Source organism: Epinephelus moara, chromosome 18, assembly GCF_006386435.1.
Source record: "Epinephelus moara isolate mb chromosome 18, YSFRI_EMoa_1.0, whole genome shotgun sequence".
Classification (NCBI taxonomy): domain Eukaryota; kingdom Metazoa; phylum Chordata; class Actinopteri; order Perciformes; family Serranidae; genus Epinephelus; species Epinephelus moara.
In genome coordinates, this window is record NC_065523.1 from 23,585,738 (window position 1) to 23,600,720 (window position 14,983).

Sequence of the window (14,983 nt, forward strand, 5' to 3'; positions counted from 1 at the left end):
AGCTGTATTGATACACCAGCACCAGCTGCGCTTTCTGGTTGTCTCTTATTGTTAATGTTAGTCATTCTGCAGTTATCTGCCAGTAACCAACATAAGAAAAGTTGTCGTTGTCATGTTATAGCCTTTTTATATCAGTCTTCTAATGAAAATCTAAATTCCATGCCTTCAATGTTTCCCAACAGTATCTGGTATCGAATATCAACATTTTTCAAGGTATTATATCAAAGTTTAAAGTTCAAAGTTTGCTTGGGGAGCTATACCAAATTATTGCTTGTTACAGTTTAGTATAGGACTGTAGACATTTATTTTTATGAATGTACATGAAGATACCAAGCAGCATCCTCTGGGGCTGAAAATGAAGCCAATGCGGAAGTGCAGAAAGTTGCAGTTCCTCTAATGGCCACTTGAGGCTGGCTCCAGAGGACAGTCATTCCTATAGACGCCCATGTTAACTGGAGAAATAAACATGTTTTAAAAAAGTGTTGGTCTCTATAGCTAATTTCAACATTTAGAACAACATATCGAGAGTGAGTTTTTATATAACTCCCCTGTTTACATTTTTTTAAGGCTTAAGTGAGTGAGAGGCGTCACCTCAGTCGCTCCTCCACGGCTCCACCATCTCATCTAATTATGGTCACTTCGGGCTCCAAAAAACTGGAATGCTGAACTCAAAACAGCAGTGCACAAACCAGTGGGTGATGTCACTGTAGCTACATTGACTATGTTATACAGTCTATGGGAGATATGTACCCTTTAAGACTTTAACTTTAAACACAGTGTCACATTAGGGGTGGGGGGGGGGGTCGTTACAGCATAGTATCGTGATATTTTAGTGTGGCAATATCGTATTATCACACAGCGCCAAGTATCAATTTTCTAAATTATATTAACTATTAATGTTACAAATACAAATTAAACTTTATCAATTTCTTTTTAGTCCATTAGATACATTTTACTGTTGCAATAAAATGGCTGAAGTGACATGAACACACTGAGTATGCCAACTCATAGTTTCAGAGCAACTTGGAGACCCAGGCATAGCTGTAACATTTTCTTGTGGTTTGGTTTTTTTCCAAAGACAAGACTTTCATCTGCAAATGCTCTGAGTTGACCTTGTTACGTCCCCATCAGTATTATTTCTTCCTCTGGCAACATGTACTTGTTTTTCTTTTGTCTTTGTGCTGTTCGGTCAGAGGGCCAGGCTGAATCACATTAATATCTGTTTTTAAAAAGGGCTCAAATAGTTGAAGAGCAAGGGAAAGTTTTCCTTCAGGCAAAGCAATTACTTTACACATGTGAAATCTATTTTGTCAGACTGTTGTTTTTAGTAACAACAACTAAAAGATGTAAAATATTTGCCTTTAGTTAGGAGCTCTTTGAACCACAGGGTTGTTTTAATGTAAAGCAAACTCCCACTCACACATTATTACTTCTAACAACAGACACTGAATCCACATGTAAAGCCTTTATCGGGTGTTTTGCTCTGAACAGTGTAAATTTATCTCTGACTGAGAGAGACACAGGTTTAGGGTCAGCACTCCTGTTCAGCTTCTACAGCACAAAAACAAACTGGCAGAGAGAATGGAGAGGACCGAGGATAGACTCCGAGCACCTCTCACTCTGTGGCTGCAGCTTTTCAGAGCTCATCAGTCATCCAGACGTGTCTCACACCCATGTTTGTTGGCAGAGAGACGTGTCAGCTGCTCTTTAATAAACATAAAAGCCTGTCTCTTCCCTGTCAGGCCACGAAAATTAGCTTACAAGGCTGTTGTTTTCAGTGTTTTTGTTTAATGATGAAGTTTTATATCACAGAAGGGACTTGATCGCTGATGTGTTTTTTATTAGAGATATTGTGTGTGCCTATAAAATCTGCTGAAGAAAACACGCTTAAAGTACTTCCACAGAGATCAACAAGCAGATTAAAAAATGCTAATGCCAGCATCATAAACCCTGGTTTTCAATAAATCAAATATCGATTCATTTCTGCGAGCCTGGTTGCGCATCTGCATGAATGTGTGAATCCACACAGCCCCGAGTGTGACAGGGTTCCTCTGTGTCTTCCTTGTGTGTCAGACGGTGACACTGTGCCACTCCGTTTAGCTCATCTGCCTCGCACAGCCTAAACCTCTTCTCAGGGGAGAAGTCCTACTTTTTCACTGCGCTCCTCTGGGTCGACTCAGCCTGACTCTCCCTGTTGTAGGGAGCAGACTCCTCCACTCTGTCTGTTGGTGTAATACTCTGATCAAAGCTCGGCAAGAATAGCATTGTCACCCGTAGCAAATCTGCTTAGACAAAAGTGCAACAGAGGGAAAGTTGGGTCATGTTGGAAGTCACTCCGAGGCTCCCTGAGAAATTTCAGTCACGTTCAGTGTTGAGCTGTGCAAAGTATTACCTGGGTTTTAATAGGATGCAAAGAGATTCTGCATAAAATATATGAGGATAGCATCATTTTTTGTCAGTGATTAGAACTCATTATGAATTCAAGGATGAATCATTAAGATTTTCCTGGTAATGTTATTTATGTTAATGATATTTTTGGTGTTTTGAGGGAGCAATAGCAACAAAGATGGTGTAATTGCTGGATTTCATCTTCATAAGCACGTGATAACCATGCTCACATGGAATATGCAATGGCACCTCTGTAAATTTTCTGCAGTTTAAAAAAAAAAAAGTCATCTGAAAGATATACGACGCAGGATTCCTAACAAAACATCTACTAAGTGTTTTTGCTCACAACCTAAAACAGGAATTATGTTTATCGACAAGTGAATGTATTGAAGTTCAGTGATGTTTATTCACGTCAAGGGCGTAAATATAGACAGTGCAGGCAGTGTGGTTGCACTGGGACCCATGAGGCCGGGGGCCCATAGAGCAAGTGGTCCTTCCAACAATGCGTTGGGTGTAGAATGGAATCTTCGAGCTTTCATTAAACTCTCATTAAAATAAAAACGGTGCCCTTGAAAAAGGCAAATCCATCTCACATGTTTGTTTTTACTTTATTTGTCAAACTGTAATTAGCGTCTAAAACAAAATTATATGCTTATTCTATGACTATAAAGAAACTATTAAAATTGTTTAATTAATAATTTCTTATTTTCTTTGGTGTTATTTGTCATGTACAGATATACAGTGATGATTACAGGGTAATATGTGTGCTGATGTAATCCAGTGTCAGGTCTCTGATCATGCAAAGAGACGATATGTGCACGATAGTGTGCACTAGGGCCCGTCATAACTACCTTATGCCACTGATTCACCATTCATTCTAATGAAACGGCTACATGTCAGTCATGTTAACCCACTACCTTATCATTAGCATTAGATGAGTTGAGTATACGGCTACTGTAGCTGATGCTATGGGGCAAATTCAATCGTGTGGCTGTGGTCACAAGAAATAGAGACATGTTTTCCTACAGAGCTCTTCTTGTAAAAAGAGAAGCGAGACTTCAGTCAGTAAACAAGACTACAGATCTGAGCAGATATAATGCTGATGGTTTTAGTACTTGACAGTTTTTGTGCTATGGACACATCTTGTCTTGTGACAGTCACAACACAAGAGTATAATGTGTAACTTGTTACTGTCACCCCTGCCTGTTTTACATCTCAAAACAACGGCATCTTTGGGAAAAAAAATAAAAAGAAATAAAAATGTATCCCTACACCGTCAGCCGACCCGACTAGTCTTGTATCTTGAGTAGGACACAGCTCGGCTTTTTTATCTCAGTGACAACAAAAGGAAAACAGGCAACATCAGAAGTACCCTCACATACCTCTGCCAGTGACAACTTGTCTCGCCAATGTCACGATGCAGCCCCCAGCAGCTGTCTGCCTGGGCTTTTATCTTCCTTCCTGTCTGATACAGATCCTTTGGTCTTTGTCTTGGCTTTCACTGTCACTGTCTTTCTGTCCGTCTCGCCGTCTTTTGGCACCCTCTCTGTCTCTCTGTCACATCTCTGCCTTTGTCTCTCCCTCCGTCACATCAGTCTCTCTGCTTTGTTATCATCTCTTACTTCTACTCTTGAGCAGGCAGCATGAGTTTCAGCCGTGCGTTTGGCATTTTAACTTTATGAAATGTAATATTTTAAAGCAAACAGCAACTCAGTGCTTGTCATTTTAATATTGACTGAATGGGTCATTTGGACATTTTGTACAAACTTTCCCACTGACATTTCATCAGAGATCTAGATGACTGAGAACAGAAGCCATAGGTGGTGTGCACAAAAGGTTTTTTGGCCACTACAAACAAAACAGACGTCCAGCTGCATCTGATTTGCAACACTATTTGGGTCCTTGCCATTTTGAGGGCAGTGAGCAGAGAAGTGTATCACCTCCTCCGCCGAAGTGCCACGTCATCACCGACATTCGGTTCCCTGAGCGTTTTGGTCGAGACCCTGATATTAGTCTTGAATAAAAGATGAACCCAGCCCAGTTCCTTCAGCCACTGAAGATATCAGATTTATTGGAGCCTGGTATTTAGCTGCTTGAAGCCCTGTTGTTCTAATGAACACTTTTATTTGATTCTATCTATAGTTTTGAAGTATTTACTATAAGTGCTAGGATGCTATCATGTCTGCCTTGATGTCGGTATGAACATCTGCAGTAGCTGGTCTTGCTCCAGACAGGTCCTGTTCTTTTTTGTAATAATAATGATAATAACAGGTTCCACATATTGATATTAATAATGGTTATGGTAATTCAAACCTTTGTACAAATGTAATCTAGTGTTGCAGTTTCCCACTGTGGCCACTGGAGGGTAGTGAATACTATGGTTTTAAATACATTCAGGTTAACGGTCGGTGCTACCTAACGGAAAGGCAGACACGATGCCATACTAAAGGGCAGTCCACACCAAAGACGATGACTGTAATGATAACTAGTTTTAAAAAACGTTCTAACTCAAGTGGATGGCAGAGTTCACACCACCAACTATCATGATGACGATGTGATAGATGAACATTGAAAACACTCACAGCCAGTGGTTTAGGTAGCTGACAAGGTCAGTGAACTACTAGGTAGATGGTCAGGTTATTGAGGAGGAAGCGGGTATACTCTCCTATTTTTTCCAATGGCTTTCTTGCTGATAGGTGGGTATACTGCATAAGGCCAGAAAAAGAGGTGGGTATATTTCATATACCTGTGTGTACCCTCAACTACACCACAGTCAAAATCAAGAACCATTCAGACACAATCGTAAGTGCTAATATCGTAGGCAACTGGACTTGCTTGCGTTTCTTGAAGACGTTTCGCCTCTCATCCAAGAAGCTTCTTCAGTTCTAAATGACTGGTACAAAGTTGCAGGCTATGAACCCTGTGTTTAACGATGGTCGTTCCAGCTTGACGTAGAAGCTCTTTCAAACCATCTTTCCTCCCTGGCCAAGATGTGCACATTGCTGTCCTCAAAGGAGTGTCCCTTCTCCTGTAGATGTAAGTGGACAGCAGAGTCTTAGGATCCCACCCCAGACGACTTCATACCCATTCACCCCTAGTCCCACGTGAAACCTAATGACTCACATAGTGGCCAGGTGGGTCAACGACTCTCATTGTGACCTTAACGACTCTGAAACTAAGAGCTCACGTGACCCCTACGACTCTGCAGAGGTTCTCTCCCACACAGGGTTTATACCCTGCAGCTCTGTACCAGTCATTTAGACCTGAAGAAGCTTCTTGGATGAGAGGCGAAACGTGTTCAAGAAACGCAAGCAAGTCCAGTTGCCTACGATATTAGCACTTACGATTACCATGACCTGGATGACTGAGAATCTTCACCGACAAGTTGCCATTCAGACACAACAAAGTCTCCATCTTGCCTGCCATGTCCAGTAAACTTGAAAGCCTGCATATCTCATCTTAGTTCGGGAAACTGACTAATGACTTTTTTTCTAATGTGGTTTTCCTCCTTTCTCATCCCGGACTGACAAACTGTAAATTGGAGCATAATGACACCCAGAGGTGATTTCTTAAAATAGGGTTGTCTCTCTTTATTATACAATGTTGCTGGAACTTTGTTGTCTATTACAGTATAATGGAAAAAGAAGATGACAAAGTTAGCGACCCTTTAAGACTTCAGATCCGTGCGCTTAACATTTGTCCCTTCCACAGTGAAATAAAAGCTGGTAGTCTGTGTACTTTGCATATTGCGACTCAGTGTCAGATCAAGAAGCGGATTGAGAGAGACACCCCCCCCCCCCCAAAACTCTGATCATATAGTGAAACAAGGCAGTGCTGATCGAATATAGACCAAGATTCTGTTACTTTGACTATTACATGTGTAAAATGTCTTCAGAAACGTATTTTAGCACACTGTAGGGCTGTAACACTGGAATTTGTCTACAAGAAGCAGTGCATTCTGGTAGTTGTAGGTTTTCTGCAGCCCTTTCCCTTTGTTTTCTCTGGTCATTTAGCAACAATTACACAAGTATTTGCATCTTTCTGTGTCATAGGCAGCCTAGTTTTATGACCATCTTTCCAGCAGTGAAATATTTCTTTTACACTTCCAGTTGAAATTTTAGTAGAACTACAAGAACCAGCAGTGTTTCTTATATGTTTTATTTTGTTAGCAAGCAAGCTAGCCATCATCATTTGTTCAGATTCATTTACATACATAGAAGTAAAGCAGAGTCTCAGCTGACATCTTAAACAAGTCACTGCGAGATAAACTGATTTCAGTGCCATACAGACTTTAATCCACATTGCTATGTGTGAATCTAATTTACAAGAGTGCAAGAGTAAATGTGACAGACGAGGAAAAATAAAGGCAGCTTTAGATATTAGAGATTCTGCAGGGTTTTATCACTGTACATTACAGCCCCCCAGAGCCTCATATTTCAAGCCTTGTTTGCATTGTATGAATGAGACACTGACAACAGGATGTCACTGTTTGTTCAGCCTTTACAGAGATGTAATGACTCTCAATAGTAGGCTGTTCATCATGGTATCCTAATTTATGTGAGCTTGTTCACTCGTCAGCTATCGCCTTCTCAAAACTGGAGTCTCTTTCTCACAAGTAGATGTGCATTTGCTGAGGAAGTGTCTTTATTAACTGGGATAATTTTTTTAGTTTCCAGTTGCATTCATTTTGTGGAGGGCTGCGCTGGTGGAGCCAAAGCCATTCCAGGTCCACCAGCACCTACGACACAATCAGTATAACTGCACCAACATTTCCACTCTCTTATTCAAATGGTAATGTCTAAATCACATTTACTGCATTGATCCATCTTTGCTGTCGAGTCATTCCACATGTCATCTATCTCCTGCACCATAAACAGCTCAGTGATCTAATTACAAGCTATGGTTCATCACAGCATATGGAGAGAATCACTCAGAGGCAGGCTGTCAGATTGTATGTAGGAGGATGAAAGTTTGCAATGGTTGGAGATAGATGAACAATAACCTCCTGTTACAAAGGTCAAATGTGCACAGTAATATGCAATGTGTTATTTTGACTGATACAAGTCACCTCACATAAACACAGATTATTTATAAAGGCTGCACAGAATTTAAAGATGAGCCATTTTTAAAGACAACGACCTTACTGAGCAACATGTGAATGATGGGAAACCTTGGCAGGAAGTTGAATTATGCATGAAGCAGGTAATTATAAATATGGAAAATGTTCCTCAGTTACATTTTGCCCCTTCAGCACTTTGTTGAAGAGCACCGGTGATGCAAATTCCAAGCAAGTCAACCCAATCTTCTCTCGGCTATCTCAGAATAGCACAGGGCTCAGCTGGAACTTTCTCTCTAAACGTCTCTAAATGTTCCTCTCAATGGGTCCTCCACCCCCCACAGGTGGAGCTCACCAACTTATTAAAGATCCTCTGGGCCACCATCTGGTCTTTTAAACCACCAAACCTCTTTGACCTCATTAGATCCAAAGCACGTCAAGTTGCAAACGAGATTCAGCATTGATTTCAGGGCAACACAATAAACTAGAGCAGAGGTGTCAAACTCATTTTAGTTCATGGGCCACATGCAGACTAATTTGAGCTCAGGTGGCTGGACCAGTAAAACCATTGCATAATAACCTATAAATAGCACCTCTAAATTTCACCTTTCTCTTAGTGTAAAGAGGTATAAGTACACTCTGAAGCTGTTCATTTACAAAAACTCAACTCAAACTTATGTATAAAGCACATTTAACAACAACTCAAAGTGACTAAAGTGCTGTACAAAAGAAATACAATGCTAAAAACATATGAATATAATTGTCAGGTACACAACTCACACATTTAGAGACACAACACACACAGGTACGCATCAGAGAAAGCCACATCAGCTCCAACTAGCTAGCTAGCTTACTACCACAGTGGGTAGCTACTTTTTGTGAGTGGCTTTTTTTTTTCAATTGCCCATAGAAATCGCGATAATACTGTTACTGTGAATTATTTTGGGTGTGATAATCCTGTATTTAAAATCTGATATCCCGCTAGCCCCAGTAGAAAGCTAAATTACATTGGACAATAGCCAATGGGATCCGAGATCGCGTATTGGCCAATGCATTCCGCCTCTCCACACGTGCAGTTAACCTGCCTCCCAAACCTGATTGATCAATACCTTTCCAACTACACCAGAATGCTGCCGATACCAAAATCTTGCCTACAGATTAATGATGATGATGATTGATGTTCAGAAGTAGACCACTTGCTGTTTGACTTGCTCCTGAAACCTGACACCCTTTAGCCTTCACAAGCGCATCAGTATTAGGTGTGCAGTTGGCCATGTTGGACCCTTTGGCGGCTGGTTCTTGCTCATTGGCCATGTGTTTAACACCACTGAACCAGAGGATTAGTTAAAGGACAAAATAAGTGTACAGTTGAACAGTGTATGTAGAACAGTATAATTAGTTATTAGTAAAAAAGCTTATAGTACCTAAATTAAAGGCCAGATTGAAAGAGCAAAGTTTTATTTAGGAGTTTTCCTCCCTCTGTCTGCATTTATATCGTGTTTCTTGTTCCCTTTAAACACCGTTTAGCTAAACGAGGATTTAGAATGTAGCCCTGTCCCTTATGAGCAATAAGCCTTTTTACAGCCCCTGCAAAAGTGAGTGACTTACTGCATGGGTTCAATTTGCAGTAGAATGGCACGGCAGAAGCTGACTGAGATGCAGATCTTTTATTTATAAGCACCTGCGTGTGTGGGCAATGGTCATGCAATGCTAATCATACGAGCCTGTAGAGGGCCATGCATCATTCTGTTGGATGTGGAGTTGACTGGGTGAAGGCCTGGAGCACCAGAGTTTGATTGTGGGATGGTTTTGACTGCAGCTGAAGACTTAAGATAGCCTGAGAGACGGGTTTAAAGATGGTGTGGATTAGTTCTAGATGGCTTTGTGAGCATCAAACAGGACAATGGAAGTTCAAATTCTTAGATTTTTTTTAAATGTTTTGTTTCATTATCTATTGTTTATAATAGAGATTTGTCTATTTCTTAATCACGCCGCTATTCAAAGGCAGCAGTGTCAACTCATTGCTTGTCTCATCTCCTGTTATTTAACTTGACCTTTGACTGGAGGTGACCCCGGTGAAATCCCGTTACAAACACCAAGTCATCACCAGAATTAATTACAGAGGAGCTCAGGGGGAAACAGCTCAGGAGTAGGACTACTATAGGGAAGGCTGATTGATCACCAGCCAGTCAGAAATCCAATGTGGAGTAATTCACTATGGGTACAATTAAGCTTTGTGCTGAGATGAGGGATATTATTTCAGCAGGAGGGGTGTGCAGGTGTCTGTCTGAGCTGATTAAATGCTCACCAAGCGTGAATGGATGGTGCAGGTGCTGTCGGAGCCCGTACAGTTAGAAGTGCTGTTTGTTCGCCTGTAAAGCTTTATCACTCCCCTGTGTACGTACTGTAGTTAAGGCAGGATGGAGCAGACAGTGTTGATTAAACTGATGATGAGAGTTTGTTACAGTAACTCCCTCTCACAGTTTCTTGCTTTGATCCCTTTTATCTCTTTGTCCTTGCCTCAGTTTTTCTTCTTCTTTTTCCTGTTTTCATCCTCTAAATGCCAAAGTCGCTCTCACTCTCCTCTTCCTCTCTATTCACGTTATTAGATTTAATTCTCAGGCTTGTCCTTGACAAGTCCCAGACAAGGTTTTCTCTTCCCGGAGCCCTTTTTTATGTGTACTACATATTTCTTGTCTCTTATCTCAGGTCGTTCCTTTTTAGGTTTTCACACTCATAATGGTTTTCCTCCCATCTAACATCTACTCTGTCTCCCCCCCTCTCTTGTCTCTTTGTCCTGTATTGTTACCAGGCATGGCTGACTGAGATCCATGAGTATGCCCAACAGGATGTGGTGCTGATGCTGCTTGGAAACAAGGTAAGGCATTGTGTGTAGACTGAAAAAAGTACTCTAGATGCATGCACACTAGAGCTGCGTATTAAACTTCAATACTTTACAAAACTTTTGATACCAACTTATGTATTAAACCACTGGCGGAAATGGTATATAAAAGTCATAACTATGATTTTATTAGTTTAGAATCACCTGAAACAAAGAATGAGACGTTTATATCTACTTATGGAGCAGGTCTTCTTGCACAGAGTCCAGCATGTTTCTCTACAGTAGCCCAGAACAAACAAACCAAACACTGGTTCTAAATAGGGCCATTTGCATTTCCGCATCGGCCACCAGAATTCTCCCACACCCTTCACACATGGGAGTTTCAGTTGTTTGCTGTCTGCAACCTCACTGCTAGATCCCACTAAATCTTACACAATGGACCTTTAATGCTTTTTCTAATTCTCAGTTTACTTATTCTTTGATGAGGTATTTCCTGACTTGAGTAAACAATTTGCTAATTGTAAAATATATCTTAATGAGGCAGAGTTCTCCTTATTATAGCTTTAAATTCAGGCAAAGTCAAATAGTGATGAATTTATGGGATAAGTCCGGCTATATATTTCAACAATGTCTGTATATTCAAAGTCTGATATAGCTTATTACTTTGTGCCTTAGACCTACCTCATTGTCCCAAGTCTATTATTAACGAGCGCTAATTCACAATAGCTGCGACAATGTACGTGCATTCATCCATGTTTTGCCCCTTTTTGCCACTTGGCATGAACTGTAAATCAGCCGCCCTTTGGCTCATGACTCATCTCCCCACAAAATCTTGGGCAAGTCTGTGAATCCATTTGGAAGTGATGCACCTTTTTACAATGTGCCAGTCTCTTTGGCACTACGCCCTTTTAACCAATAGGCGTGAATGCAAACACACACCTTCACTCTCTCTCTCACACACACACACACACACACACTTGTCCACCATGCCAAATTTCAGCTTCCTATGGCAAGTACTGTCGCTGCCAAAGGATGGGGAATTTTTGTGGATCGCCCAACCGACAGCATGAGATATAGAGCTGCTAGTTACAGCTGACAACCTAATAGTGAGCCACACTGTTACACTGATTGACAGGTTCCTTCATTACAGTGAACGTGGACAGTGGTAGTTTATTTTAAGGCAATGCCGAACACCTTCTGCTCCCGTACATACTCCCGAGAGCAGTGGTTACCTACTGGTCTAGCCACAGGGTCCAGATTTCTCCTGAGTCATTAGTTCAAGGTCCACACAGTTTAATACATTCAGTGTCATACTTGGCCAGTTTGTTGAGCTAGTTTGCTGTCTCGGTCAAGTAGCTGTCCGTTAGTCACTTACTGTACAGCAGGAAAAAGCATTTTATAATAAAAACTCTGCTGGAAATTTACTGTACTTACATATAAAGTGTGTTTTTTTATGAACTTGACACGACTCACTTTCGGTCCATTCAGAATGGGCCAGTGACCCACTTTTGGTCCGCGACCAACCAGTTGGGAACCACTGCCCTAGAGCACCAAATGTCTACTAATCTACAGCTAGAAAAGTCCCCAACAAATGCACTGGTGACTCCTGTTTGAGGAACGTTATCTAACAACTACAGTGCCCAGCTGATTTAAATGTAATAAAAGTATTTATTTGTCAGACTTTATAAAAGATTTTCATCTTCAGTAGGAACTTTTGGGCTTTGGGCTTTGTGCCACATACAGGGTAGGGAAGTCGGAAAGTGTTGAGAGATAGACTAACACTCAGCAGAGTAACAGCAATGTAGAAAACAACCAGACTTATCGTTTAAGAAGTTTGGCTCCTTTTATTGATTTAGAAAGGGGAAAGCAAATGTTCATGCTCCTCAGTGTGAGGTATTAAAGGTATTATCACTAGTAATGATACCCAACTCTAATACATATATGCAGATTATCAAGCGCTATATATGCTCAAGCACAGCTACATTTTTTAAACCAACTTAAAGCTCAGTCAGTCGATCATTGGTGACTCTTCGCCTGATGGTATTTCTAAAAGTACAATCACTCTTGTTCATTTCAATCACACAAACATCTGACAATAACTCAACCTGATAATTTGCAAATATCAGTGTCACACGTTTTTTTTCCAGCGCTGCCATTCGCATCCCTTCCTCTGAACAGAGAACAGATGTCTCTGCCTTGGAGCTCTGTCTTGTTTCAGTCCCCCACACTTCATATCGGTGCTTAATTAGCATCCTGAGAGTCAATCTTGACTCATTAGCCGCCATCAGACCTGAACACCAGGAAAAGGCTTGTATGTAAACTGTAGACAAATAGCGAGCAGATCTGCACGGTGGGTGGATGTTGTGGTTTTCTCACCGATGCTGGTTGCACGTGTGACCTTGTTTATCTCGTCTCACCAGGCTGACGCCACTCACGAGCGGGTGGTGAAGAGAGAAGATGGCGAGAGGCTTGCAAAGGTGAATAGTTGAGAATTTGCAAAAAAATATGGGCAGTCTTTTACAAGGCCTTGAGAGATTTCTCCTTTCATGTAATTTTCCAAAAGTATTTGTATGGCTGATTGAATTTCTGTGGCAGATGAGAAGATTATGAATATTACAGAAAGGCGGGATTATCTAGAGATCAGTGCTCACAGATTTATTTTTTCGCCCTGTGAGGAAAAAGGACCACCTGCAAACCAAAAAGATAGATTAGACAAATAAAGGCCAGACACCTCAGATGAATTACCTTCCTGTGGACCTTTGATAATGAATATTTATTGTACAGATTTTTCTTTATTGTACAGATCTCTAAAGGTTTTATGACCTTCTGCAAAACATTTATTCACCATGTCAGTCACAATCAGCTTCACAGTCCTGCTTGCTTCAATTGCACCACTAAGCACTGAAACCAGGAGCAAACATTTCCTTTGATCAGTCTCCCTAACTGTTGTCTCACAGCATGACACACAAAACAAATAGCAGACAGCCAAGCGATTCTCCCCAGAAGTGGGAGCAATAAAGTGCAGCTAAGTAACTTAAGGCTCAGTCTGGGAGGGAAAAAAAGCACATCAGTTATCATCACTGCAGGCTGAGACAAATTCTCCTGCAGAGGGAAAGCTGGGAGACAAATTGATCACAACTGCACTGGATTTATCCAAAACAAACGACTTCACTATTGTGCTGGGAAGTTTCGGCTGTGAACTTCTTGTGTGCGTCTTTGTCAGAGAAGCAGCAGCCGTCGTCTGAAGAGTGTTCAATTATCATACTTATTTGAGGCTGCTGGGCGTAAAATGATGAACGTCTTGACTTTGACTTTGCAGGAGTTCGGAGTTCCCTTCATGGAGACCAGCGCCAGGTCAGGTCTCAATGTAGAGCTGGCTTTCACCGCTGTGGCTAAGTGAGTATCATCCTCTTTGCAAGTGTTGTGGATCGATCTGATTGATGCTGTGATCACGTAAAATCAGGGAGACAGCACACTGGATTTTATTTTAGTGGACGAGAGGGGGACAGTAACATTAGGAGAGGCTGGCGTTGCTGATAAAACTTAGAATATTTTTACTTTTTGCCATCCTCCACGATTGAATTTACATCTGGGTGTTGCATAGCTCCCTCACACAAAGAGTAATCCTGGGTAATCTGGAGATTACACAAAATTATAAACACAAAATAATTTTATTTAATACCATTCTATGTAAACAATACGGTATGTTTCACTGACCATCCTGCCATTCTGTCAGGCTGTTTGTTTTTCCCGTGCTGTCCAGACAGTGTTTTCTGTCTGCTGTCTGCCTGATTCCATGTGAACACAGCATAAGTCATGTATTTTTAATCTACTAAATATTGACATACTCAGCTATTAAGATGAAGGTATGACAACACTGCTGTGATTAAAGTACATAAGAAATGTTGGTTTTTGACCTTGGGGATGGTTTAACAAAACATCCAAATCCAAACTCAAAAAAATCAGGTAGGAAAATAATTTGTGTCTGATAGATTGATTTTCCACATCTTGTCTTTCTCCCTTATTGGAAAATCCAGAAATTTTGAATTAGGGCTGCCCCCGTCTAAGAATTTTCCTGGTTGAACCAGTAGTCGTCATTTAGGGCCATTAGTCGACAAGTTGCCCCCATGTTTACTACATTAATTTAATTATGTATGCACGTCACACACTGAGCGAGCTGCCTGTTAATGACGCTGTCGGCAAAGCAGTAATGATTGTGCTAAGTGGCTAATGGGCATGTAGCTGCTTCCATGTTTCAGATGATACGTCATGTTTGTAGTCGACCAATGAAGATGAGTTTACATATCACCTTGGGTTCGTCCTTCACCTTCTCAAAATGATCCCACACTTTGGATTTCCTGCCCGACATGTTATTAACTAGCCTGTGGAATAAGTCGTACAAGGCAAGGTGATAAGGTGCAGCTCCTAATAGAGTTTAACATTTGTTTGTTGTGGTTTGTTTTCTGCGACTAAGCGACCAATGAAATCTTGCTGACTAATTCCCTTTCTGGTCGACTATTAGGGGGGCAGCCCTACTAACAATATGCAAAAATATTTTTCATTTCAAAATTTTAAGGACAGGACCAGCATGTCTCCTACGTCATAGTGTCCAGTCACACATAGTGGAGGTCAAACTTCCATGTAGTATTAAGTGAATTCTCATTTGCTAAAATAATACATGTACTTTGAACATCCCA

General features: G+C 41.0%; 1 protein-coding gene across 2 annotated transcripts in view; it reads left to right on the forward strand.

Annotated features, from left to right (window-relative positions):
• LOC126405693 (ras-related protein Rab-26-like) overlaps positions 1-14,983 on the forward strand; it is an 88,063-nt gene that overhangs the window by 69,647 nt on the left and 3,433 nt on the right. The window contains exons 6-8 of one of the 2 annotated variants that reach the window (XM_050069557.1): positions 10,257-10,322; positions 12,707-12,763; positions 13,606-13,682. In XM_050069557.1, the coding sequence (XP_049925514.1) occupies positions 10,257-10,322; positions 12,707-12,763; positions 13,606-13,682 (200 nt within the window). The remainder of the gene's footprint in view (positions 1-10,256; positions 10,323-12,706; positions 12,764-13,605; positions 13,683-14,983) is intronic. The other variant, XM_050069558.1, reaches the window with a different exon arrangement.